The 24,627-nt window shown below is 30.8% G+C and overlaps 2 protein-coding genes across 2 annotated transcripts; one reads left to right on the top strand and one right to left on the bottom strand.

Annotated features, from left to right (window-relative positions):
- Positions 1 to 1,271: 1,271 nt before the first annotated feature.
- Positions 1,272 to 14,265, top strand: HELRODRAFT_63393 (hypothetical protein; the record flags this gene model as incomplete). Its single annotated transcript, XM_009010884.1, has 13 exons — positions 1,272 to 1,427; positions 2,275 to 2,669; positions 2,877 to 3,066; positions 4,216 to 4,281; positions 4,402 to 4,458; positions 5,036 to 5,390; positions 5,480 to 5,914; positions 6,062 to 6,128; positions 6,752 to 6,938; positions 10,256 to 10,438; positions 10,622 to 10,726; positions 12,339 to 12,514; positions 13,734 to 14,265. 13 exons carry the CDS (start codon positions 1,272 to 1,274, stop codon positions 14,263 to 14,265), a joined length of 2,904 nt encoding a protein of 967 aa, XP_009009132.1.
- A 2,818-nt stretch (positions 14,266 to 17,083) lies between these two features.
- HELRODRAFT_187858 (hypothetical protein) lies at positions 17,084 to 23,316 on the bottom strand (the record flags this gene model as incomplete). The annotated part of the gene is made up of 9 exons (XM_009010883.1): positions 17,084 to 17,434; positions 17,895 to 18,052; positions 19,155 to 19,312; positions 19,729 to 19,828; positions 20,166 to 20,281; positions 20,861 to 20,963; positions 21,190 to 21,384; positions 22,649 to 22,778; positions 23,273 to 23,316. The coding sequence occupies 9 exons, from the start codon at positions 23,314 to 23,316 to the stop codon at positions 17,203 to 17,205; spliced, it is 1,236 nt and encodes a 411-aa protein (XP_009009131.1). The 3' UTR covers positions 17,084 to 17,202.
- Between the last annotated feature and the right edge of the window lie 1,311 nt (positions 23,317 to 24,627).

The following is a 24,627-nucleotide window of genomic DNA, read 5'->3' as shown; positions in this document are numbered from 1 at the left end:
TGTTAAGTATTTTCAATCCCGTCTTCATTTCATTTCATTATATTGCATGAACGTCAAAATAAATCAATAAATTACTTGAAATTTTAATTGGAACTATTTGTAAGAATAAGAAGAATAACGACCTTAAAATGTTGTTAGCAACTGCTAATGAATGTCTCAAACGTTAAGTGAATAAGATTGCAAAGAAATTTTTTTGTAGTCTGCAACAGGAATTTCTTAGCTCTCTAATTTAAGGCGTCGCGTGAGTAATTCTTGCTACTTGCAGCAAGAATTATTTTTTTTATTCATTATCTGTTTAATTTGTTCAAAATATTTTTATATTTAAAAAATTAAAACATGGAAATTAATTAAAGACAAGATTAATTTATTTGCGATGATTAATTAGCAGAACTCATTTGACTATCACTTATTGTACCTTGTTGGTGAATTGATGTATATTAGATTGTCAGCCCAAACAAGTTATACGAAGAACTAGTAAATTCAATCTCTTATTTACCAATACAGCACATCTAAAAATACTAAGGGAACAAATAAAAATTTCAAACGCTTGAAACGTCTTTCGTACTATACTGATAAAATTTCAGTAAATACAGCTTCGGCTGAAAGGTTCTTTTTACAATTGAAATTATTAAAAAAGTTTTCAAGAAAACCATAGGCCAAAAAAAAACTGACACGGAGACAAACGTACAAACGGGTGTTGATATACTCGAAGATGAAAAGCTAGGCAGCCGAAATGGATGAAAGAATTCGATTATGGATGATAAAAATTATATATACATATTTATATATAAATATATATTTATAGAAATAAATATATTAACAGAAAATGTAAATATAATAATAGAAATAAAGTTTCAATTTTGAACAGACTTAATTTTGTTTATAAAAAGTCACTAAGACAAATTGAAAATTTGAATACGAGTTGATTAACACTAATAAATCGGTGGAATTTATTACATACTGTCAAGAATTTGGTCTTTTACCAGCATATATACAGATATATAATTTGAAATAAAATATTTATACAGACAGAAATGAAATAGCACCGTGGTATATATTAACAAAAACAACTCCTACAAATATGTTGGAGTTCCTACACTGACCTGCAATACACCCGGCCAAAATTAGGCACCATGAATTCAGTTCATCCATCCGATAACATATTCCATAGCAATAGAATAAAGAAGAGACATCATTTTAATAAAATCACTCCGTTTGTCAATTGTAAAACCAAAAAAAATCGATTGCCACCAAAAGCATATCAACTAGCCATGGATTCGTCAAACGATAAACATCTGAACCACCTGGAAAAAGTTCTGCTGTGTGCTGTTGAGAAGGGAGATAAACATCTCGTCGTGAGATGTCTGCATGCTGAAAAACCGGTTGACATCAACTGTTCTGATTTTCTTGGAAGATCACCGATACAAGTATGTGAATGATGGCTAACTTTTATTAATAGCAATGACAACAACAGCATTAATAACAACAACAACAACAATAACAATAATAATCAGTAGATTTATTTTTAACGTTTGATGATTTGGTTACATAATGTTGGTTTAATATTTTATAGTTGATTTTCACAAATATTTTTAACTTTTGCATAATTACCTCATTTATTTATAAAATATATTAAAAATGCATGCAAAATAAAGTTGCCCGTGGTTAAGAATATTTTTTGTTTTATTTTCCGCTAATCGTTAATTCAAGATAATGTAATACGCCAGTGCCCGTTCGAAACGTGATAGGAAAGTCTTCAGATGGTTGGTTTCATCGTGTTACATGATGTATCCGCTGCATTGTTTGAGTGTATTCTGTTTCAATGCTGCATGTGTTTAGACCAAAAGTCGGTAGTGCAGAATAAACAATTGTTTTGTATAGAAAGATTGAAAAACTAAAAATTTAAAAGTGAAGAAAATGTTATCAGCAACATGAAAACACAAACAAGCATTACGCTTTGATCGCAAATCCCCATGAAGCTGTGCCTTCAATTAATTATTTTCTACTTACCGACGAGCATTACAATATAACTCGACATAAATCCACTTTGACCCAAGTCACAATGTTGTTCAGTCTGCTTATTTGTATAACTGAAATCGATCGCTATTAAAACATTGTTCCTTTTTTTATTATTTTTTTCGCATTTGTTTTATTTTTATTTTTGTGGTTAAGATAAGAAAAGGTATTTTAATTAATGTAAAATTTAAAATTATTTTGTATGTGTGCTACGTACAAAGTACATGTCCGTCCACATTTCGATCAAACACAAAACAGATAGCTGTCGAGAAAAGAAACATTTCATTAATAAAAATTCTTCTAGAACAAGATGGAATACAAATAGGAAACACATTGCTCTACGCAATTTGTGAAGGCACGTACGAAATTGTGGAAATGCTGATTGACCATCATTCTGTCACGGCGGACATGATTGGCTCCGACTGGGGCTTCAACATGAAGAATGATTTCAATATTTCTGACGAGTTTTTTCCTGAAATTTCACCAATCGTTTTGGCAGCTCACTGCAATCATTTCGAAATCATTCAATTGTTAATCTCTCGTGGGGCCACAATAAACAAGCCCCATCCTCTTTCGTGCTCCTGCAGCAAGTGCAGAAAAGAAACATTTGAAGATAGCTTAAGATATTCATTACAACGTATTCAAATATTCAGGTTAGATTTTCAAACTTTTATCGCCATGCAACCTTTAAAAACTTTGTCATGTTGTGTCTTTCATAACAAAATTATTCAACTTTATTCTGTAAATATCCTATTATTATAATTAGGTTGAAGTTCATATTTGTATTTCAAAAAAATTATTATCTAAAAATTTACATTGAAGCATTAAAACACTTTATTGTACTTTTTTAATAAAATTAGAGCGCTGTCCAGTCCGGCCTGGATATCACTGACAAGTTTCGATCCTGTTTTAACTGCTTTTCGACTTTCATGGGAATTGGAGCACTTGGCTATGAAAGAAAATGAATTTAGAGATTTGTACGCTAATTTGAGTGAACAATGCAAACAATATGCTTGCAATTTGTTGGATCAATGTAGGAGCAGTCACGAGGTTAAAACATTTTTTAAACAATTTATTGAAAAAATAGAAAAATAGAGTAATTTTTATGTTTTGTGAAAGCAGATAATTTTGATTTAAATAAATAAATGCATATGGCACTTTAAATTGAATGCACATGTATTCTATGCCTAAAATATGACGTCATAAATATTGTAAAATAGCACATTCGACTAAAAATGAAAAAGAACTTATCTCTAATGAATCGGAGTGCTACATTAAAGGGGTAACTCCGAAGCGCATATTGTCGTATTAAGTATCGGTCAACTGTCATGCAACGGAAAAAACTTTCAACTGCTTTTCGACTTTCATAGGAGTTGGAGCACATGGCTATGAAAGACAATGAACTCAGCGGCTTCATATCTTCGATAGCGGCCTCCAACATTTTATCGGAGAGGGTTGGTTCTTCACTAACTTTCGCACTGCGAAAAGGATGATTAAGTTTGGACCCAGATAAAGTAGACAAAAAGAAATTTTTCGTGAGCAATTGTAACTTGTAATTAAAATAATGCGTTTATTTGTTTCATGGTTATTTCAAAGTTAGTTTTGTTTGCTCGTTTATTACAATTGTTCTTATAAATTAAAAGCGTATCAAATTTTCTGCGGTTTTATTTTGTTGCTGTTATTTTTATTTTTGGTTGAATAGAGTTTCACCGACTCAAATTAGATCACACCACCAAGTTTTTCAACAGCCTTCATTAAGCCGGTGGTTCCAACATGAACAACACTCCAAATTTTTCTACTCTTCTTTACACGCGACTTTTTTTAACGCATTTAATTTCGTTGAAAAACTAACGCCAAATTAGTGGCTAGAGCAATTTATTGATTATGCAATTTTTTATTTAATGAAACATTAAAATGTTTCGTTATCTATCTCAAATTTTAATTGTTAATAACCAAATTTTTCAAAAGTCATGTTATACACATACCATATGTTATTTTCTGATTCAACTGTTGAAATATGTAACACTTAATTTACATAGCATGGAATTCCATTATGCTTTTTTTCAAACAATAATTATTTCCTTATTATTCTTTCATTTAAAAATTACTCTGCTTTTAGTATCTGTCTGAATTGATGAAAGCCCAATTTCTGCTATCTCCATTGCAATTAATTTTTTAAAATCATTATTTTTGTTTAAGGTTATTGCTGTCTTAAACAAATCTGTTGATTCTGCGTACGACAAATGGACAACGGAATGGAGTGACGTGGAAGAAACAACTTCAGAAGATGAAGAAAAATTTTACAAAGATTACAACCACAACGATGAACATTTTAACCATACCGACAAAGATTTACGGAATAAGCAAAATTTATCCGGTTCTCAGATTAACAAACTGACTTTGGATAGGTTGAAGTTAGCGTTAAAATATAGACAAAAACAGGTGAGTGAATCGCGTCAAGGGAAAATCTAATATTTGAAGTGTAGTTGTTTAAATGTTTTCCTCTTAAAGTTTAATTTTATTTATTAAAACTGAGACTATCATCTCATATATATTTGTTTAATACGAGATTTTCTTAACCTATTTGTCGAATATAATATTTTTCAAATGATTTCTTTCCACGGCTTAGGGCTTAGAATGAAAATTGTTAAAACCAAATCAGCAAAGTAATATTTTTGTGCTTTAATGTCGATCAATTTCGCAAAATATAGATAAGCCATAAAAATAATGAACTACAATCTAGAATAGTATATATTTAAATTTGTTGATTTGTGTAATCTTCAAACTGCTAGTATAGAAAAAAAAATAAGCAATTTATAAACATATCTTAACGAGGAAAAAGGTATTTACTGCGAAACTGTTTTTTCACTGTTTTATTTTTTTACTTTCCTTTCCCAGTCAAATATGATGGTTTTGTCACTATATCTAACAATTTTATGATTTGAATACCGTTTTAAAATGTATAGACTTGCCCGAAATATTGAGTTTTCAATTAAATAAAATTGACACATTCGTCTAGTTTGTTGCCCATCCTCATTGCCAACAATTGCTGGCCTCAGTGTGGTTTGAAGGAATCCCTGGATGGCGAAGAAGGAATTTTATTACAAAAGTTGTCATTATTATAACTCTCATATGCTTTCTTCCAATTATGGCGTTGATCTATCTGGTGTTTCCAAGAAGTAGAATCGGCCGCTTAGTTCGAACTCCTTTTATGAAATTCATGTATCACAGTGTGTCTTTTGGAGTTTTTTTGTTTCTTCTCATTTTGGTTTCCACAAATTTTGGTGCAGCTGACGGAGAATACACTCAAAGACAACATCAAAGAGGTCCGCCGCCTACTAACTTGGAATGTCTTATTGTTGCATACGTCATGGGTAAATTCAAATTATAACAAATCTATTTTTTATAAATGCATTAAAAGATAGCACGTTCTGTTTTATAAAACCAATTTTCAAAATTGCAGGTTTTGTCTGGGGAGAATGCAAGCAGTTGTGGGACGAAGGTCTGAAAGCTTATCTTCGCCAATGGTGGAACTGGCTCGATTTCATTATGCTTTCATTGTATTTGTGCACCTTGTCCTTGCGTTTAATTGCTTACTTTCACTCTCAGCACCCCGATATTTACGGTTTGAGTTTAGCTCCTCGAAATCAATGGCCTGAAACAGATCCAACTTTTGTTTCAGAAGGAGTTTTTGCAATTGCCAATGTTTTCAGCTTTGCGAGAATAATTTATCTCTTTCAAGCTAACCCATTGCTTGGACCACTCCAAATTTCTTTAGGATGCATGCTGATTGATATAGGAAAATTTTTTTTCATTTTTTTCCTGGTTATAACTTCATTTGCTTGTGGTTTGAATCAACTCTACTACTTTTATTCCTCTTCTAATTCATCTCACGAGAGTTCAAATACACTTTCTGCAATATTTCAATCATTGAAAAAAATAACATCAAGTTCGAATTCTACAAATTATAATAACGTCAGTCTAGTTCTTCCAAATGTGATCAATGAATCCTTTGTAAATACTATTTTTGGGTCGACAAAATCAGTAGAAACAAATCATCAAATGACTTCGCAAGAAATGCAGAACACAAATTATGAAAACGCGTTTAATCCGTAAGTTTGATTTTTGTGTGTAATTGAAAAATAATTTAACAAATAATAATTGAATAAAACAAATTGTTATAACTAAGCAAAACCAAATGAAATTTAATATAAACAATAGCCTTATCTGACCAAGAGTCTTTAAAATGATGAAGTAAACATTGTGGTGTCGGTGCTGGTTTCCAACGAATTTCTTGTGCAACATTAATTTCTTATTAGTGTACAACAGCTTAATAAAACTTTCACTCTATTTACGTCAAAAAGATGTTTTCAGCCAGTCTTTGTGAATGAACAGGCATGAAATATATTTAAATTTTACCTTTTTAAGCACAAATCAGTTAATCAACAACACCACATAAATCTATAAAAAAATGAAATACAAGTTTTTAAACAATAACCATATAATTATAAACAAAATTTCTAAGTTTGACCGTTTAGTTTCTTAATAACTCTCTTATACGACGCGATGGTGCGACGTTTTACTGATATTGAGGTTTGCTTATGTAGACCATGTATAAAATGAATTTTTTTAACATTAAATTACTAATTAAAAGATAAGATCATCATAATAAAATTTTCATTTTAGATACCTAATTCAATTATGAAACCGAATTGCACAAATTTAGAATATTTAGGAGCTATGTGACGCTCTTTTGGTCTCTCTTTGGTCTGACCCAATTGCAAACAGTAAGAGACGGACAGCTAAAAGCTATTACGAAAGCAGTTGGCGAATGTTTGTTGATGTTTTATCATACAATGGCGGTAATTGTTTTGATTAATATGCTCATAGCTATGATGTCAAATTCTTACAGAGAAATTGAGGTTTATTTACCTTTACAGTTTTATTCAAATATTCTTCAAGTTTGAAACAATTTCTCTCGGAAAATAAAAATCTCCGTTCAAAATAAATTAAAATTTTTTTTTGTATCAAATCAAGTCCAACATCGAAATTGAATAAATTGAAATGATCCGGATTAAAATTGACAAATTTTATCTGACAAATTTTGTGTAATTAAAATTATAAACCACAAACTTTATTTTTGGTACTGTTTTAATTTGTCAAAAACATTTCAAAAGCTGAATTAAAATTTTTTGAATTAAACGAAATACTAAAATTTAACAAATATGTTTTGCAGTTAAATGTACTATTAAAATATTCGTCAGCAACAACTAGGTATAAATGAATTGTTATCATTTTTTTTCAACTTCAACCGAATATTCTGAAACTAAAATTATTCGGGTTAAACTGTCTACAAAAAGGTAACTGCACCTGAAATTAATTATTAATTGTATAATTGCAAAATTAACGATATAATTTAAAATTTTAACAAACTCTAAAAAGAGCCATCATTATCAACGTTTTCAAACCGCCTTGCCTTTTTCGAAAAACTAAGCAAATTTAATTAAACTGAAGAATGCTTATTTCAGCCATTTTTCACAATCGTTTTCAAGTATTATATACATAATGGAAATATTACTTACCTTATATAAAATAACGTCAATATTAACGATTCAACACACTTCAAACATCTGCAAAGGCGTTATAAAGTAATTTTTAATATGATTTGTCCAAAATGTGCACTTCTTGCTGAGTACACAACGACAAGAGTTAAAAACAATAATTTCTACGTTTATACATTTTTTTAGCAAAAGCCAGTATTAAAAACGTCTTTTTCTTTCATCTTTGATTTCCGTAAAATCGATCATTGTTCTGGAATAACGCTGGTTTTAAACTATCGGTTTAACTATTTCTATTACGTTTGCAAGACTTGAAACTGAATATTCTACATTTACATTTTATTTTAGTTAAATCGTCATTTCTCTGTTTTTTTTTCGTTTTTTTTAAATTAATAGTTTATACACAGACCGCCCTAACGAATTTTTCAAATGACCCAATTGTAATTAAAGTTTACTTTGTTATTATTATAAACATGAAACAATAAAATTCAGATTGGTAATTTCGTTTGTGACATTATTCTGGACACTGTTTGGAATAGTGGATCTGGATGCGTTAAACTTGGATTTAAATGTTATAGAAGGGTTTGGCATGATGTTATTTGGATTATACAACATGGCCGCCAGAATTTTATTTCTCAACATGCTTATTGCCATGATGTCCAAGTCATTTAATGTGATCGTGGTATGTGTTGTGTGAAAATGTAAAAATATCTTTTATTTAAAGTTTACATATTTTTCGTTAAGAGAAATTGTTTCAAAATTTATAATTCTCATTTTTCGTTAAGAGAAATTGTTTCAAAATTTATAATTAAATTGTTTGAATTACAAAAAATCAAGATAAATTTTATAACCATTTACAGACATGTCATTTTATAAAACAATCGATAACTTAAATACTGATGACAAACTTTTTTCCATATTCTTTTTTATCAACTTCATTTCGTAGCTCTTATAAGCATCTTGTTTTTTTTAACTTAGCACAAACCTGCTCTCAGCTTTTATGTGTGTGCAATTTAATGAGAAAGCTCGATGTTTTGCTCAACACGTCACTTTCCATTCTCTCTCCATTAATTGTTTAATTGAATTCTTTTTTTTATAGTGAACAATTTGTTTGAAATGGTTGAAGGAATTCGCCAAAGAACTGTGGTTAGATAAGTCACTGTCTGCCAACGCGGCTCAATTTTGTATTTTTTGTAGTGGATATAGTGGCTGGGCTATGCTTCCGGATTCCTGATAAATGATTAAATGATCAGTACTTAAATGAAAATAAGTGCATATTTATATTTTATGGAGCTTTCTGGTGAAGGACATGCGATAATTTACTGCGCGCGCTCCAAAGTTTGGACAACTTCTAGCAGCTTCAATGTAGATTTTGGTTGTTTGAGAATGATTGCTTTTTTGACAATTTGCGCAATTTTGGACATTCTGGACCAATAGTATTGTTGCCTAATAGTCTATACCACTACCAACTATTTAGCCTCATAACTGCTGAATGAAAGGTTGAATAGACGTTAAGAGCCCTAATCGGTTAACATTGAGGTGATACATGCAATTTATGCATACTGATGTTCATACTTCTTCTTAACATCATCATCAAGGAATGTGCTATTATGAACGTAATCGATGAATCGTGCCTACCAATCATGATCTTGTTTGTCATCTCGAAAAATGAGATGAATAGAATTTAATGTTGTTTTATTTGGTTGAATTTTTATTATTTTCTTCAAGAATGTTGAAAATTAGTTAGTGAATTATTGAAACTCGTTTCTGCATGTGACGTTGATTGGGGACGTTTGTATTTAATGTGTTCAGAGGTTAACAAACATTTTCAATAAAATGTTGTTTATTTAATTAATCTATGGCTTGAAATTTTTAACTAGCAATGGATTTTAATGAAATGTAGTCAGTAATTATGGTGAAGTCATTATTTACCAAAGGTTTAGAATATGCTTTACTGAACATACATCTAAAAATTCGAGAGTTTCTATTTCTGCAACGGACCATTTTTTATGTTAATGAATGTAAGAAAGATAAATTGTTGAGAAGTCAATGTTCAACATGTAAAATTTTGTCAAATTACGACATTCGCGTGTTTGTTTTTCAGATTTCGATTGTTTAAAAGCAGACTGACAGTCAGGTGTTCGTTCTAAATTCTGATCATTTTTACTGAATTGAACAAAGAAAAATGCGACAGCATTTTTAAAATTATTTATGAGTTTTTGCAAAATTGTGCTTAAACCGATATACGAAGTCATCGTCTAGTGCCGTTCCACATCTCTAGGGATTTTGCAATTCAAATATTTGCACAAACTTTTTTCTTCGGTTGCTCTGCTTGCTCTATTGATTTTTATACCACTCCTATTTTCCATTTCCAGAACTTAACTCATTTTCTCTCTCTCGCTTTCCCGAGTGCAATCTTGTATGACCATTTTTTCTAAATAGTTTGGTTTTCTTGTTTAATGGAAATAACTTTACTTGGGTTTCTAAATTTTTTAGCAACATCTTTTTTCTAACTTTTCAAGTAGCCTTTTACCTGTTCAATGATAAATCAATGATTCTCTTGACAGTTTTCTGCAACACCAAATTCAAACGCCTATAATTTGTTTTTGTGTATTATTTGTTGTCCATCTTTCAGAACCATATCCTACAATTGGTCATTTGAACTGTATAATTAACATTAGGACCATGCTGACAGAGAATGGAAATTTGCGAGAACGAAATTGTGGATGGGATATTTTGATGATGGCTCAACGCTACCCCCTCCCTTCAACATATTAATCAGTCCTAAATCAATTTATTATTTCTTAAGAAGTATCAAGTTGTTGGTGTATAAAATACTCTATTGCTGTCACATTAAACCTAGTGTGGATACAATTTTTTTCAAGGTTCTTTACATTTTAACATTAATTAATTTAAACTATCACTGTTATGTGCTAGTTTCAGAAAATTCTTTTAAATTATTTTTGAACGAACATAATAGACATTTCTTATTATTTTGGACATTAACAATGTAACAGATGCAATTTTCAATTTTATAAATACTACAGACAAAAAAAATGATGAGAAAAAGCATGAAGTCTAAGGAAAAGTTACTGGAAGACAACAGGAGACAATATACCGTAAGATCTATATATTTAAAAAACGGTTTAACGGTATTCAAACTGGAATAATCTGTTGTAAATATAGGATTTTTTGTGCTAATTCATTATTGTTGCATTTGATTAAATATTTTAAATTAAGTTTATGTAAAAAAAACAATTTTTCATAACTTCAGTCCTTGTCAAAATTTGGAACAAGTCACTCGAATGAGATGCAACGTTTTTCTAATCATCGCCGTAAATTTTAATCAGCAGCTGGACGATGCACATTAACCAGTGGCGGATCTAGAACAGTCAGTGCCCCAACCTGTTGTAAACAGTATTTGTTTTAAAAGTCAGTAAAACTCATTGTTTATTGTTTTTACGAAAAAGGTACTGTTCTTGACGAAAATTTGACCATGATAAGAAAAAAATGTGGTCAGCCTAATTTGTACCACATTATCGCAAATATTGGCCCAACACCGTCCAAATTTCAAAATTTCTTCCAATCAACGTTAAAGGATTTTGAAAACTTTAGGCCCCCGACAAAATTGTTTGGAGCCGCCACTGGCCGGAACTACATAACCTACATTACCTTTCTACTGCAGGATATACACAAAATCAGCAATTGCACCAGACAATATACTTAAGGCTGATGCTTTTTTAAAAACATATCAATGACACCCGCTATATTATTTTTCTATTCTGTAAATGTATTTAAATTATTCACTGAAAATAAAATGCGACGGTTATTTGGATTTCAGTGCTAATCTTGGGACCCGGTAAGATTCGTATTCGTCGAATACACCAATAGAGAATCGGTAAAAAAGGAATCGAATCGAATAAATTTTTTTTTAATTTTTATAAAATATCTGCAATGATGAGCTGAAAAGTAAAATTTTATAAATTTTTTTGAAATCCCATGTTAACCGTTTTCAACAAGTGTTTGTAACTACAACTGAGTCAAACACTTCTCTTTTTAAATAAGCGGTAAAACGGCATGGTTTTAAACATAAAGCTCCAAATTGTTGATTGTTTTCCGTGCACTAAGTTAGGATAGAAGTTGGTTTTAAAAATATTTAATTAAAGGCACGGACGCACCTTAAATCCGGATTTGGATCCGTCTAAATACATCACTTAGATTTAGATCCGGATACAACTAATCAGGATTTCTTGAATTCGTCCCATTTCTTGTAAGAAAAACATAGAACATTTATTAAAAAAAAACAACAAATGATAAAATCAAAAACAACAGGACTAACCATGAATAGCGACAAAACGCAAATCAAGTGCAATATTAAAATAAAAAAAACATTCTACATGGATATTACGTGCTAAAACGAATTTGGTGAATTTTTTTAATATTTAATTAGATCAAAAGTTTAGCTTCAAAATTATAAACCATGAAGCAAATAACATGGCCAACTAGATCATTTACAAATTTTCTCATCAACGGTAAGGTTTTAAATAGTTAAATGAGTCGATCATTAACATCTGAATGTGTGGATGGCGGAGGCTTTTAAAATTGTTCTTTAAGAAGTGATATGGCTACTTCATGTTCACATGATGCAGACAAAGTGCCATATTTGAAACATATGCTGATAAAATTTATTAAAATTTGAAAAAAAAACCTTTTGTGTTTCATGAAAAACAATCTAGTAAAATCGTTTCAGTAAGACAATTTAAGACAATGCTTACGCTTATGTGTATGTATTTATTTAAAATACTATTTGTCATTTACCAACAGGATGTTATGCGCAAATTGGTCAACAGATTTATACATCAGTGGAAAATTCAACTGAGACAAGAGAGCATCAACGAAGATCACATTTCCGAAATCAAACAAGACATCTCCAGTTTGAGGTGATCATGCCAAAAAATCATGCTCTATAAAAATTATTTCAGCATGAAATTTGACTTCTTTGATTGATTTTTAAGTTTCATTTGACTACATGTAAAAGACTAACAAGTGCAATCATTGAAGCATTTTTTTTCTCTTCTGATGGTCGATCTGTACATCTCAAAATGGTTCTATTCATTACAGGAATAATAAATATTAGAAAAATCCAAAAACAACATGGATAAAACCAAAAATCATTAAAATTTGCCGCGTTCCACGTTTTAAATTTTATTTGTTGACTTGCGCGACCAATTATGTTTCAAGTTTTTGCTGCGTCACAAAAATGAAAGTTTTTTAGTTGGCAAATTTTATAAAAACCACTAAAAATAGAAATGTTTTCTCACTTTCTGTTTTTGTTGAATTCAAATTAAATGTAATATTTTAGTGATTTTATTTCAATTCAAACTCAGATAGTATAATTGATGAAAAAACAAGAGAACATAAATTACTTTGGTGAAATAAGAAAAAAAACTGTGTAGTAAAAATTAAACAGTTTTTAAGAGATTAATAGTATCCTAAAACCAGAGTGTTGGAGTCGGATAAAAAATATCCGGGGCCAGAGTTAAACAGTTTTTTTTTATTAAAAGTCAGTAAAACTTTTTAGACAGGAACGTTTTTAAGTACAAAATCGTCAGCCTTATTTTGGCCACATTAGCGAACATTTGATTAATTTCTTGGTCCCCCGTAAAATTTTTTCAAAATGTCCAAGTTTTGAAAATTTTGGCCTCACGTCAGCCAGTAACTTTGACGGGGGGCCATGATTTTAAAAAATATTGAGGAACCGGAAGAGGGGAATTTCAACACATTTGTTGACAACCGGGCGGGGGAATTCTCAACAAAAAATCAATGACCGAGAGGGAGAAATATCCAAACAATTTTTTCCCGAAATTAGTTGACGACCGAAAGTTTTCAACAAAAAGTTTATGACCGGGGGGGAATATTTTCACAAATTTGTTTGCGAAATTTTTCATTGTTCACCGGGAAGCCAACATTATACGCCCCTCTCCTCCCCTAGATCCGCCACTGCCGTCAGCATTGTCTAGATTCCGCCATTGTTTCCTCTAATTTTATAAATAGTCATGGTTTTAATTTTGATTTATAAAAAGCAAAATGAATTGAAACATAAATAAAATGAAATTCAACTTAATTTTACATTAATAGAAATAAAATATGTTCATTCAGGCGCGAGTTGCAAAACGATTTCAAAAAAGACGAGTTCCAGTCAAGCTTCATGTTTGAAAAAATAAAAAAAGATATCGCTCGGCTGGCACGGCGTAACTCCAATCCTCCATTTAAATCTGAAGCTGCATTCACTTCATCAACTAAAAAAAAGAGCAAAAGTATGGAAAGACGTTTTGATTCAACCACGGACAATGACATCTTACCTAGAAAGTTTTCTGGAACATACAACAATTTTAACAGCTACCCTTTGGCCGATGATGAAATGAAAAATAAAAATGCAATAATTTCTTACGAATTAGATTATTTACAACAAATTCAAAAGCAACACGGGAATTCGTCTCCCGGTTATAAACAGCAAAACAAAACCGAATGCGACGTAAATTTGTTAAAAAACCAAATTATAGGAAGTTTGGAAGCGGAGGTTGGAAAAATAATAACAAATGCTTTATCGCCTGTCATCGATTACTTGAAACGGCACACCTCGGAAGCAAGCAGTCTACACTTGCAATTCTTAAAACTCGTAAGAAAATGAATTTTACGTTGGCTAAAAACTTTCTTTATTGTGTTCAAACCGCATATTGCTAAAAAATTGTTTCAACCAGAATATTAAAGTTGCATTATTATTTATTCATTATTATTATTTTTTATCATTTATCGGTCGATATTTGTTCATTGAAGTATTATGTATGCTTTTTTCTTTTATTTTCATTTTATTTTATTTAATCATCTATTTTTTTGTTTGACTTTTTTGTACTTCTTCAAAATTGTTTGTTTTGCGAATTTTGGATTTGAGTCCAGTTGAATCTCTAGAAATTGAGCTACATAAACTTGATTGAATCATTGATTGAACATAATTTACGTTACTGATACAACACACGCTGACATTTTTTTTTATTTTAATGCAGAACAACGAAAAAAAAGAAGAGCGCAAAATGAATCCAGTGGCCGAAAAGGCTGACCTGTACACCCAGCTGTAACTTGTCGATAATGAAACCCACATTTCCAATAAAATTTTATTTGTTTTATGATATGTTTTTCTACTAATGTGGTTTAATTGCTTTAATTTAACGCTGTTTTTTTATTAGTTAAATTAAATAACCGAACCTAAAAATTAGCCAACAATTTCATTTTTCTCTTCAATCCTCTATTTAACGGTCTCCAAGGATTAAAATTTGATGCAAAAATAAATGAGTTTTGTTGTATAATTTTAAACAGGTTTTTTATTTCATTAACAAGGCTGTATTTTTCAAAAAAAAAGTTTATTCATGAATAATTAAAGTTTTTTTTATTAAAGAATATAACAACCGACATTGACAGAGACTTAATTGCAAAATACTTCATTTTATTTTATCTGACTTTGATAGTTAGGAAATAAAAGCTCAAAAAATGAAGACGACAAAGGTCATGTCTGAAAAAGCTAACTCTCTGGGCCCTTTAGTTAAATTGATGTTGGCAAAAATTAACACGAATAGCAAGTTAATTATGCAATTTCTTAAAATATATTCAAAGTTTCACACATAAAAATAAAATAATCAGGTTTATAAACATGAAATTCAGATTCAACTGAACGAAACATGCACGAAGATTGGACTCGTTAACTTGACAATTTTTATTAAATAATAATAAATTTAATTTTGTCAACCCTACATATTTTTTACAATAAAAATCCAAAACTTTTTCATAAACAGAAACGAAAAAGTGAAAATATTGTTGATGTGACACCGACATTGCAATTCAAATATGTTTGATGTATAATTCAATCAATCAATCTTCGTTTTGCGTCCAGAGACCCGGTTTCCCGAGGTAAGACGTTGTTTTCTTTGCCATCAACTTTTTGAGCCAAATTTTTGAGTTTGATGCATAATTGATTTTATAAAAAGCTGTAATGTGCAGTTCATCGATGTAAATGAAAAACAATGTAACAAATGAACTTAATTTTGTTTTCGAATTCAAATTCGATAATGAACTGACATTGGTCGAACGAAAAATTGAAAGAGTAAATAGAACGCCAACGATGCTGTGGTATTTTTAAACAACTGCACATCGCGGGTAGTCTAAAATTCAGTGGCCATCGTTGAAAGTAGCTGTGCTGTATGCATCATGACTCGTTTCACAAGATTAATTGTATTGATTGTATCCAAGTTCATGGGTAGATGGATACATTACATGTTATTTAAATCTGATAAATATTCGTTTTAAAGGAATCAAAATAGTTGTACGTGTTAATCAAGGTGAGCTATCTATAAGTTATAACTTCGAAGTGTAGGCCTTTTAAATTTTGACAATTGGTATCCAAGTATGAAGAAACTAGATTTTGTATATACGGCCGTAACCAAATCTTTACAGCAAAGTTTAACTACGTGTTACACAATCTGAGACAATTATATTTTAATTGAAACGTCCTCGGAAACATCAAATAGCACAAGTTTCCTATTGGCGAACCAGCGCTTGCCATAAAATTTTTTAATATTTAGTTTTTTCCTTTCCTACATTTTTATTTTATTCTCATCTAGTCACCAGATCAGAGAAAGACGACCACCATTAATGATCCAAAATTTTCCAGTGAGGGACGGATGGAAATATTATAAATATTTGAGGTCATTCGTGCTATTTCTTAACGGAGAAGAACATTTAAAAACTTTAGTTGCTAAAGAAAGATTCATCAGCGAAAAGATATTTTACAGCGTCCGTTGGTAGTATTTCAATATATGAATAATTAAAAGATTTGGTCTTGAGGTGACAAAAATTGCTGATGTCTATAATGTGATTTAGGTTTTCGGTGTGTGTTTTTGTTTTTCAACGTTCTTTCAAAGCACAATGGCGGCCGACCGACAGAAATAATTTTTAAATAACAACCACTCGAATAAATTTATTAAAAAAAACGAAGTTTCATAAATGGAATTGATTAACGCGCTTGTTCGCATTGACAGGTTTCTAAAAAACGTAAAACGCAAACATAACTATCAAGTCGCCACTCAATCAGTTGATCAGGATAAGACCTTCACCACCAGTCACATTAAATATATCAACACTCAATAAATATTTGTCATTTATTCAACGAACACATAACATACTTATTAAGTAATTAAACATAATAAAGAAACATGCTGGAAGCATCTAATATCAACCGTGCAAGTTTTGAAGCAACTTGAAGCTAGATTTATCCAAATCTTTTAATTCATATATTGAAATGCTACCAACTGACGCATCACGTCGCAACGGTTATTTGACAGAGCAGCATACCCAGCTGTCTGAAATCATTGTAGGCGGGCCGAATCCATCGGAAACGATTCTAGCTTCCGAAGCTAGCAACTAAACGGTTGCGTTTTTCAAAAACAACGAGCAACAAAAAAATCAACGAATTAATTTATATAGATAAATTAAACATATTAGCGTGTACAGAAAAACGACAAATTTGTTAAATAAGCTTGATGTCATTAAAATATTTATGGAATGAAAAACTATTTTGTTAGGTGCTGTGATTATCGTTCAAATCTGTTACACTGATTTTGTGAAATTTAGTTTGTAAAGAGGACATGTCACCTTCCAAGGCAGATGGAAGTAATGGGCCACCATTACAATTATGGTTGTTGTTCATCAGCCTTGCTTCGCTGTTCGACTTGATGATTGAATCATTGGATGGTGATTGGTGGAGAGGCAGTTGGTGTTTCCTCACATTCCAGTGCAAACATCCAGCAAGCCTGGTGTTTATTATATTTACGAAATAAAAAAATTTTTACAACTAAACCGTCACCTCTCTAGGGAAAGTGAAACAAAAAAAATATTTTAGACGATTATTCATTTAGTACAAAATCAATGGATGTCTTTACCAAATAATAGATCAAGAATTAAATCCGTCACTGAAAAATGTAATGCATACTGATGCATGCAATGCTTGAACGCATGATCATCAGCGTTTGTACATCTCAGCTTAACTTTCTTTCAAGATTTACGGGAACAACAAAAATATGAACATGCCAGTATGCACCAAATAACACCACATTACAAACGTCAGTACATCGACAGGCAGAAATAAATGCATGTGAAATTGTTAGTATATTTAAGCTGAAAAAAAAATATAAGATGAATAAATTTTAAAACGAATGTACACTGGGAACAACAGCAACGCCACAACATGATGATGATAACAAAATGTGAGACCTGTTAAACCAGTCAGCAATGGGGTCAATATTTATGATGGACGGGAGAGGATGGGATGAGGTGTTTATGATGAGAACTTCGTTGCGATCTAAATGTTGTCGCTGTCTGCCATCAAAGGAAACCCAGGCAGCATCTCTGGCGTCAGGAGACACCATTATCTGAGTGCAAATATCACCATTTTCATTTTCTTATGACAAAAAGTTTCAATTTATACATCGCGTAGATTTAGAGGCACTTTTGGCAGAAACTTATAAAGAATATACAGCGTACGTGTGAACAAACTGCGAAGAATGCACCAACACATGTGGTTAACAAACGGGAATCTCATTATAATATCATGGGGTTCATCGTCCTATGTGGTTCTTCTCCTCTTTGAAAAGCTGATCCTACAAACTCATTAGTATTAAGCAATGTAACTTGTGTAACTTGTATGCCATTTATCGTAAGTATTCGGAAATTTGTGAATTTCATAACATAAACAGAAGTTGAACAAAATAAAATTAAAAAATACTTCAAAAAATAATTTACTGGTCATTATAACCAAGCTTAAAAGTTTGTCTCAAAAGTTTTTCTTAAGATAAATAAATATAAAGTAAAAAAGCAGCCGTGAAATCAGCTTCGAACGTTTGCCAGAAACAGTTCGTCACAATTCGTGTATGTATTTATTTGAAATTTCTGTTACATTTCTAGTAAGAATTTGTGTATATGTATTTATTTGACATTTCTGTTACATTTATAGTAAGAATTTGTGTGTATGTATTTATTTGACATTTCTGTTACATTTATAGTTGGAATTCTTAGTTAAGGGTGGCCTATCCACAAGTTTATCTTTTTTGGTTATCCTTTAAATAAATAAAATAAAATAAAATAAATAAACGGTTTATTTCGATGAAGGTGAAGGTAGCGTTGAATTGTTTTAATTAACATTAATTAACAACAAATTACGAGGCAGGATGTGTGAGGAAAAGTTAGTTGAAAAATCTAGAACAAATAATTAGAAGTTCTCCCTTCGTCTACTACCCCCCGAATGCTTGGAAAGTGAACAAAATTAGTTTCCTTTATCATAGTTTTTGAAATTTATCATGCAATTTTGTAATTTTCCAATAAAGTGAATGATTTTTATATTTAAAAAAAATTTGTAGTTGATGCGGTGACAAACACTCTAGCTCTCGTGAACGGTAAATAAAAACGTTTGAAATGGCGAGACAATAAAGCATTTAATGAGGTTTGTTTATTGAAAGCTTAAAGATGTTGACGAACTTTGATTTCGACCCCGGCCGGAACGACGATGGGTCGGAATGAAAGAGAATGTGGGCAGATGGGTGTGATGATTATGGCGGGGACGTTCGGGTGGACCATGGACGCACCTGCCGCTGCTGAATACGCCGTGCTGCCCGTCGGAGTTGATATGATGAGGCCTGACGTTAATCATAAAATTCTGCTTTATTATAACATTAATTTGAAGTTCATAAAAAATAATTTGTATCCATTATATTGATCGTCCATTCATTATTAAGTTAATTTGCATTCACTGTTAAACAGCTCGAAGAAAATAATTAAATACAATGGAACTTCAAATGTCCTCAAGTTCAAACCAAATTCATAACACGCTGATGTGTTTAAAAAATATTCCAATAATTTTGTGAAACAATTGCGATAAATAGCATCTAATGTAGCAAAGCATTGAATGGGAAAAATCTTTACGCGTAGAAGGAAGTGAAAAAAATATCAATAAAAAATAAATGAGCAAAAATCACCATTAAAACATAGCGAACAAGAAATCGGTGATCACTAATAATACATGATATAATTATTGAGAGATAGAAGTTTTTACCGTCGCCTTGCACAACAGTCACAAGGATGTCGTCGATGAATAGATCCAGCTGACACAAGTATGGAGTGCTCCCCCTGTCCACCACCACTTCGTTCAACACCTGCAAACATGCAGGCAGTTAAATATACTTCAGGTTATCTTACCTGCTCTGTCATTGATTTCGACAACAGATACTACACGCTGTTGGTGCTGCCAAAATAACCAATTTATTACTAACTGGATAAACAGAATAAAACGCTTCAACATACCTTTTTTGACAACCATATAAACCCTTAATTAGCGTTTTGTACAACCAAAACTCAGTTACAATAACGTAAAGGAAAAAAATAAAAGAATTATAAACTCCTGTGCCGTCCTTTAAAACGATCGAACTTTAAAATTTGTTCTTGAGAAAATTTTTGTTACGTTATTAAGAACATAAACGATGAATAACTAACCAAACAATGCTTCTGCTTTTCCATTCTATCGAGTGACCAGGGACCTCGAATTTTGGAATTAACAGGACAAACAAGAGCAATGAGTCTTGTTCGAAGGATCAATCCCATGTTGTTCCCTAACAAGGATGTTAACATTTCCAAATATATCAACAACAAAAAAGACAGTATATCACAACATTAACGCAAACATCACTGCAGCGTCGTATATCAAACTTGCGAGTTACGTCAAAACGGATTGAAGCAATTACGTCCTGTCAACCTTAGTTTTGGAAACTTTTTACCTTAGAATAATAATTTTTTTAGATCTGACTGAATTAACTTTTATTCATTTCCTACATTTAAGTCAACGCTGATCTGAGACAATGTAAACCTAATAGTCTATCAAACGGCCATACGAGAATTTCAAGTTTAGTAAAACACCATATAAAATATTGCTAACACCAATATTGGCTTCAATCAGATGTTTTAAAATTAATAAGATGAGTGAAATATTTTAAAGTTGTAAATTTTAGAAATATTTTAATTTCTTTAATTTAATAGCACAAACAAGACTTCACTTTCTATTTTCAAAAAGATACTTTCATTATCTGCCTAGCAATGTAGTTAAAGGCGAGCTTAAAAGCCATTACAGTTGCCAACTAAGATGAATTGATGCGTTCTTATAACACATAAACACTGTTAAAAAAATCGTAAACCTTTCAGAACATTTTCAATATTTTCTTTGAAATCAGAAAATTCAAATGGCAGGAGGAAACCAAGAGAACCCACGTGGAAGGCCATCACGGGAGGCATAGACTTCTGATTTGATTGTAATCAATAGAAACATGAGAATTAAAATTACAAATTAAAGTAAAAAACAAACAATCAGACTGAACTGCGATAAGCACGAAAATAAAAATGTTTAAAAAAATGTATTTTATAAATTGTCTCGTTGAAACTTGTAAAAATTTATTACTCTATTATTGAAAGTTAGAAAACGTATAAGGCATTAAAATCTTGATAAAATATGTATAATAATTATCACCTGGAAGAGTGATGATGCATAGAGGAGTGTCCCATCTCCACCCGTGCATATTACAAAGTCTACCAGCCCTTCTAAGTTTTTGATGGCTCCGTCAAAAAAAACAACGTTGTTAGATATCTTGATGAACTCATCGCTCGCCGCCAACACTTTATCCTCTTTTATATGACATTCTAAAAAGACCTTCAAATGTTTTTCCTAGAAAATTAACAACAAATACTGAATGAATGAAAATTAAGCATTCTCGTTATGTTGATTAATAAAACTATTTTATTGATCAATTGGTGGATATGTGTTTACCTTAATAAATAAATAAATTAATTAAAATTGATATTCAAACGATCAATTTTCAAGAAAAATCTACAAATGGGTATTGTTTGATACTATATGTTTAAATATGGAAACTATATTTTCCAAAGCTGGAAAAGATCATTTTTAGTTGCAGTTTTTCAAAAGTGGAAACAAAAAGAAGATGAAAGTACTTAGGAAATAATATAGATTGAGACTTATACATTAGAGAGCAAATTTTAAAAATTATTCTATATTTTATAGGTAGCCAGTGCAAAAGAACAAGATATGGAGAGATATGAGAAAAGATAGGGGCACGGAGCTTTACTTAAAGGATAGAGTGTAGAACCAGGAAGACCATGGTAGAGCGAGTTACAATAATCAATCCTAGATAAAACTAAAAAAGTAACAAAAATGAGAAGAGTGGGATCGTCAAGAAAAGGCAAAAGTTTTTTTATTCTACGTAGATTAAAGTAAAAACTCCTAGCAATACTATTAATCTGAGGAGAGTACTTCATTTGATTGCAAAAATTGAAAAAAATTGATCGAGTTATCGCTAAAAAATGCGTCAGCAATTTTTCAACGTGAACGTTAGGCTACATTTTGACGTTGCGTATTAATAAATAAAAAAAAACCCAAAAAACGTAGGTTAAACATATTTTGTGAGCATTTTCACAAACTGATATGCAATTTGTTGAAAAAATTTTTTATAAAAAATCAATTTGTAATGAAAAAACAAAGCATGCGAATTTTGTGTCCTCTGTGGACCATCAAACCTTGCTTGGGCGTCGCTTACGTCATTTCTTGAAATCTAGTTCTTAAAAACGAGTGCTGATAATGGCTTTTGAAAGTTGATATGAGATGATAATATTGATTTCTAAGAAGTTACTCAGAGTATGGTCAAGATCGGATCAAAAACATGGACGTGATAACAAAATGTAGGCGCTCGAATTTAATTTATTATTACGTTAATAAATAAAAAAATATTTTTCACGTGATGCCTTAACGTATTTATTCGCATGGGACCAACAAAAATTGATCTATTGTATTACCCAAAAAACCCTCCTTTCTATAACGATGAAAAAATGTACTAGGAGCACAAGCGTAATTACATTTCACTTTATAATAATAATAATAATTATTATTATTAATATTATTATACCAATAATAATACCTGAACAAGCCATTTTAAAAGATCCAAAAACATGTCGTCAAACGAAGAATCCAATAACTTCTTTATGACTAAAACGTTCTCCGGCTTACTTTCCCATTTTAACATCTGACCAACCGGATTCTGTACAGTCCTAAAAAGTTTAATTTGAGATTAATTTTTTAAATATATGAAAACATTTATATTTTGTTTTTGTGTTTCCTACAATAAAAAAAATTGGTAATATCCATTCAATCGATGGAGTTGAATGGATAATCTCCAGTAAGAATTTTGATAACGAGCTCTCTTTCACTTTCGTATGTTTCCTATTGACGAGAAAGTGCTCTATGTGGACAAGAATCGAGCTTGAATAATTTGTTTTATTAGCAGTTGAAACTGCCCATTCAAATGCAATTTCACCTCTAATAAAAATTGTAACGTAATGTCCACAACATCGCAAAATATAATAACACGTTACGTTATTATCCAGTGGAAATAGAGATTAAGCTTCACTCCTGCTTGCTGCCATGCAAAAAAAGAACGAGAGTAAAATCCTTTGCACAATAGAATGTTGACAGTAAAGATGGTTCTACAGAAAATATCATACAAGCAGGAATAAAAACTCATCAGACGTTGAAAAGTGCTGACAGGTTGAAAAGCATCAAGATCCAGAACACCAAATACTCATCCATTGAGTGATTGAACAAAAAGCAAAGAGCAAAGAGAAAACTATAAAACGTCTGCAACCATTTCATTTTATTATATTTTTAACTGTTATTTGGCATGTTGTAAATGACTGTGCATTTATCCGAACCTGATTTTTAAAGATTAATAATGATAAAACTATTTTGACAATTCCAAGAAGACCTAGAATTAACTTTGCTTAACCAATTCTAATTAAAAAAACTGAATATTAACAATTTAATAAAATATCTTTGAAATCAGCTAGTACAGTCCATTCCATAGAAAACACTTCGTTTAGACTTTGCATACCCTAAATTACTAGAGCTGATTCAAAATTTCAAAAATATTATGACTCATACTTATCAACATCCAACAACATTCGTATAGTTTCGAGAAGACAATGTATTTTCTCCATAAATTATTGAAAAAACGTTCAAATGTAGGTTGCTGGTTTTAATTTGAACAGTGAACGTCGTGTTTTTTAAAAAGTCAAAGATGGAAATAAAAAATTGCAATAAGTTTGTACGAAGTTCAAAATCTCATTTTGTTGTTTTGTTGTTTTTGGACGAGTTCATTAGAATGTGATCAGATGCGCAATATACATCCAACAACGGATTATAAAAAATCTGCAATATGCAACTACGGGTAAGTCTTTTATTTAGAAAAATCATTATGCTAAAGTGGGTGTAAAAAGAAAAAAATAGTGATCGCAAGCAGGCCGGACCCACGTGCTCACATCCATGCCGTAGGTAATTTAACCAAGCAATAATAACCAAATTTAATAAAAATAAATAAGCAAATAATTAACTAATAATTGAATAATTATAAAAAAATCATAAATATAGATACAAAATTAAAGTAAAATAAAATAGAACGAAGGAAAAATACTAATTAGACAAGAATTGTTAAATCATATAAGAGAATATATATATATATATATATATATATATATATATATATATATATTTATATCTGTATCTAACGGAAATAGCGTATATATATATATATATATATATATATATATATATATATATATATATGTATCTAACTGAAATAGCGTATATGTATATATATATATATATATATATATATACTATACACACACACTCACACATTTAATAGCAAGTTAAATACGCAATACATCTACATAAAAATATATAGATATATAGCACCTATACCTGTCTTGGGTGATAACGAAAACGAGAATAGTTTTTATGACCGTTAAATGGTAACTTAAATAAATCCATACAGTCATTAGCACAACGAAAATTATTTTTATAATTCTTAAATCACAAAAGTAGTTTGTTAAAAATTAAATA

The sequence above is a fragment of the Helobdella robusta genome (assembly GCF_000326865.2).
Source record: "Helobdella robusta unplaced genomic scaffold HELROscaffold_1, whole genome shotgun sequence".
NCBI lineage: Eukaryota > Metazoa > Annelida > Clitellata > Rhynchobdellida > Glossiphoniidae > Helobdella > Helobdella robusta.
The sequence above is the reverse complement of the archived record's forward strand: the minus strand, read 5'-3'. Positions and strand labels throughout refer to the sequence as shown.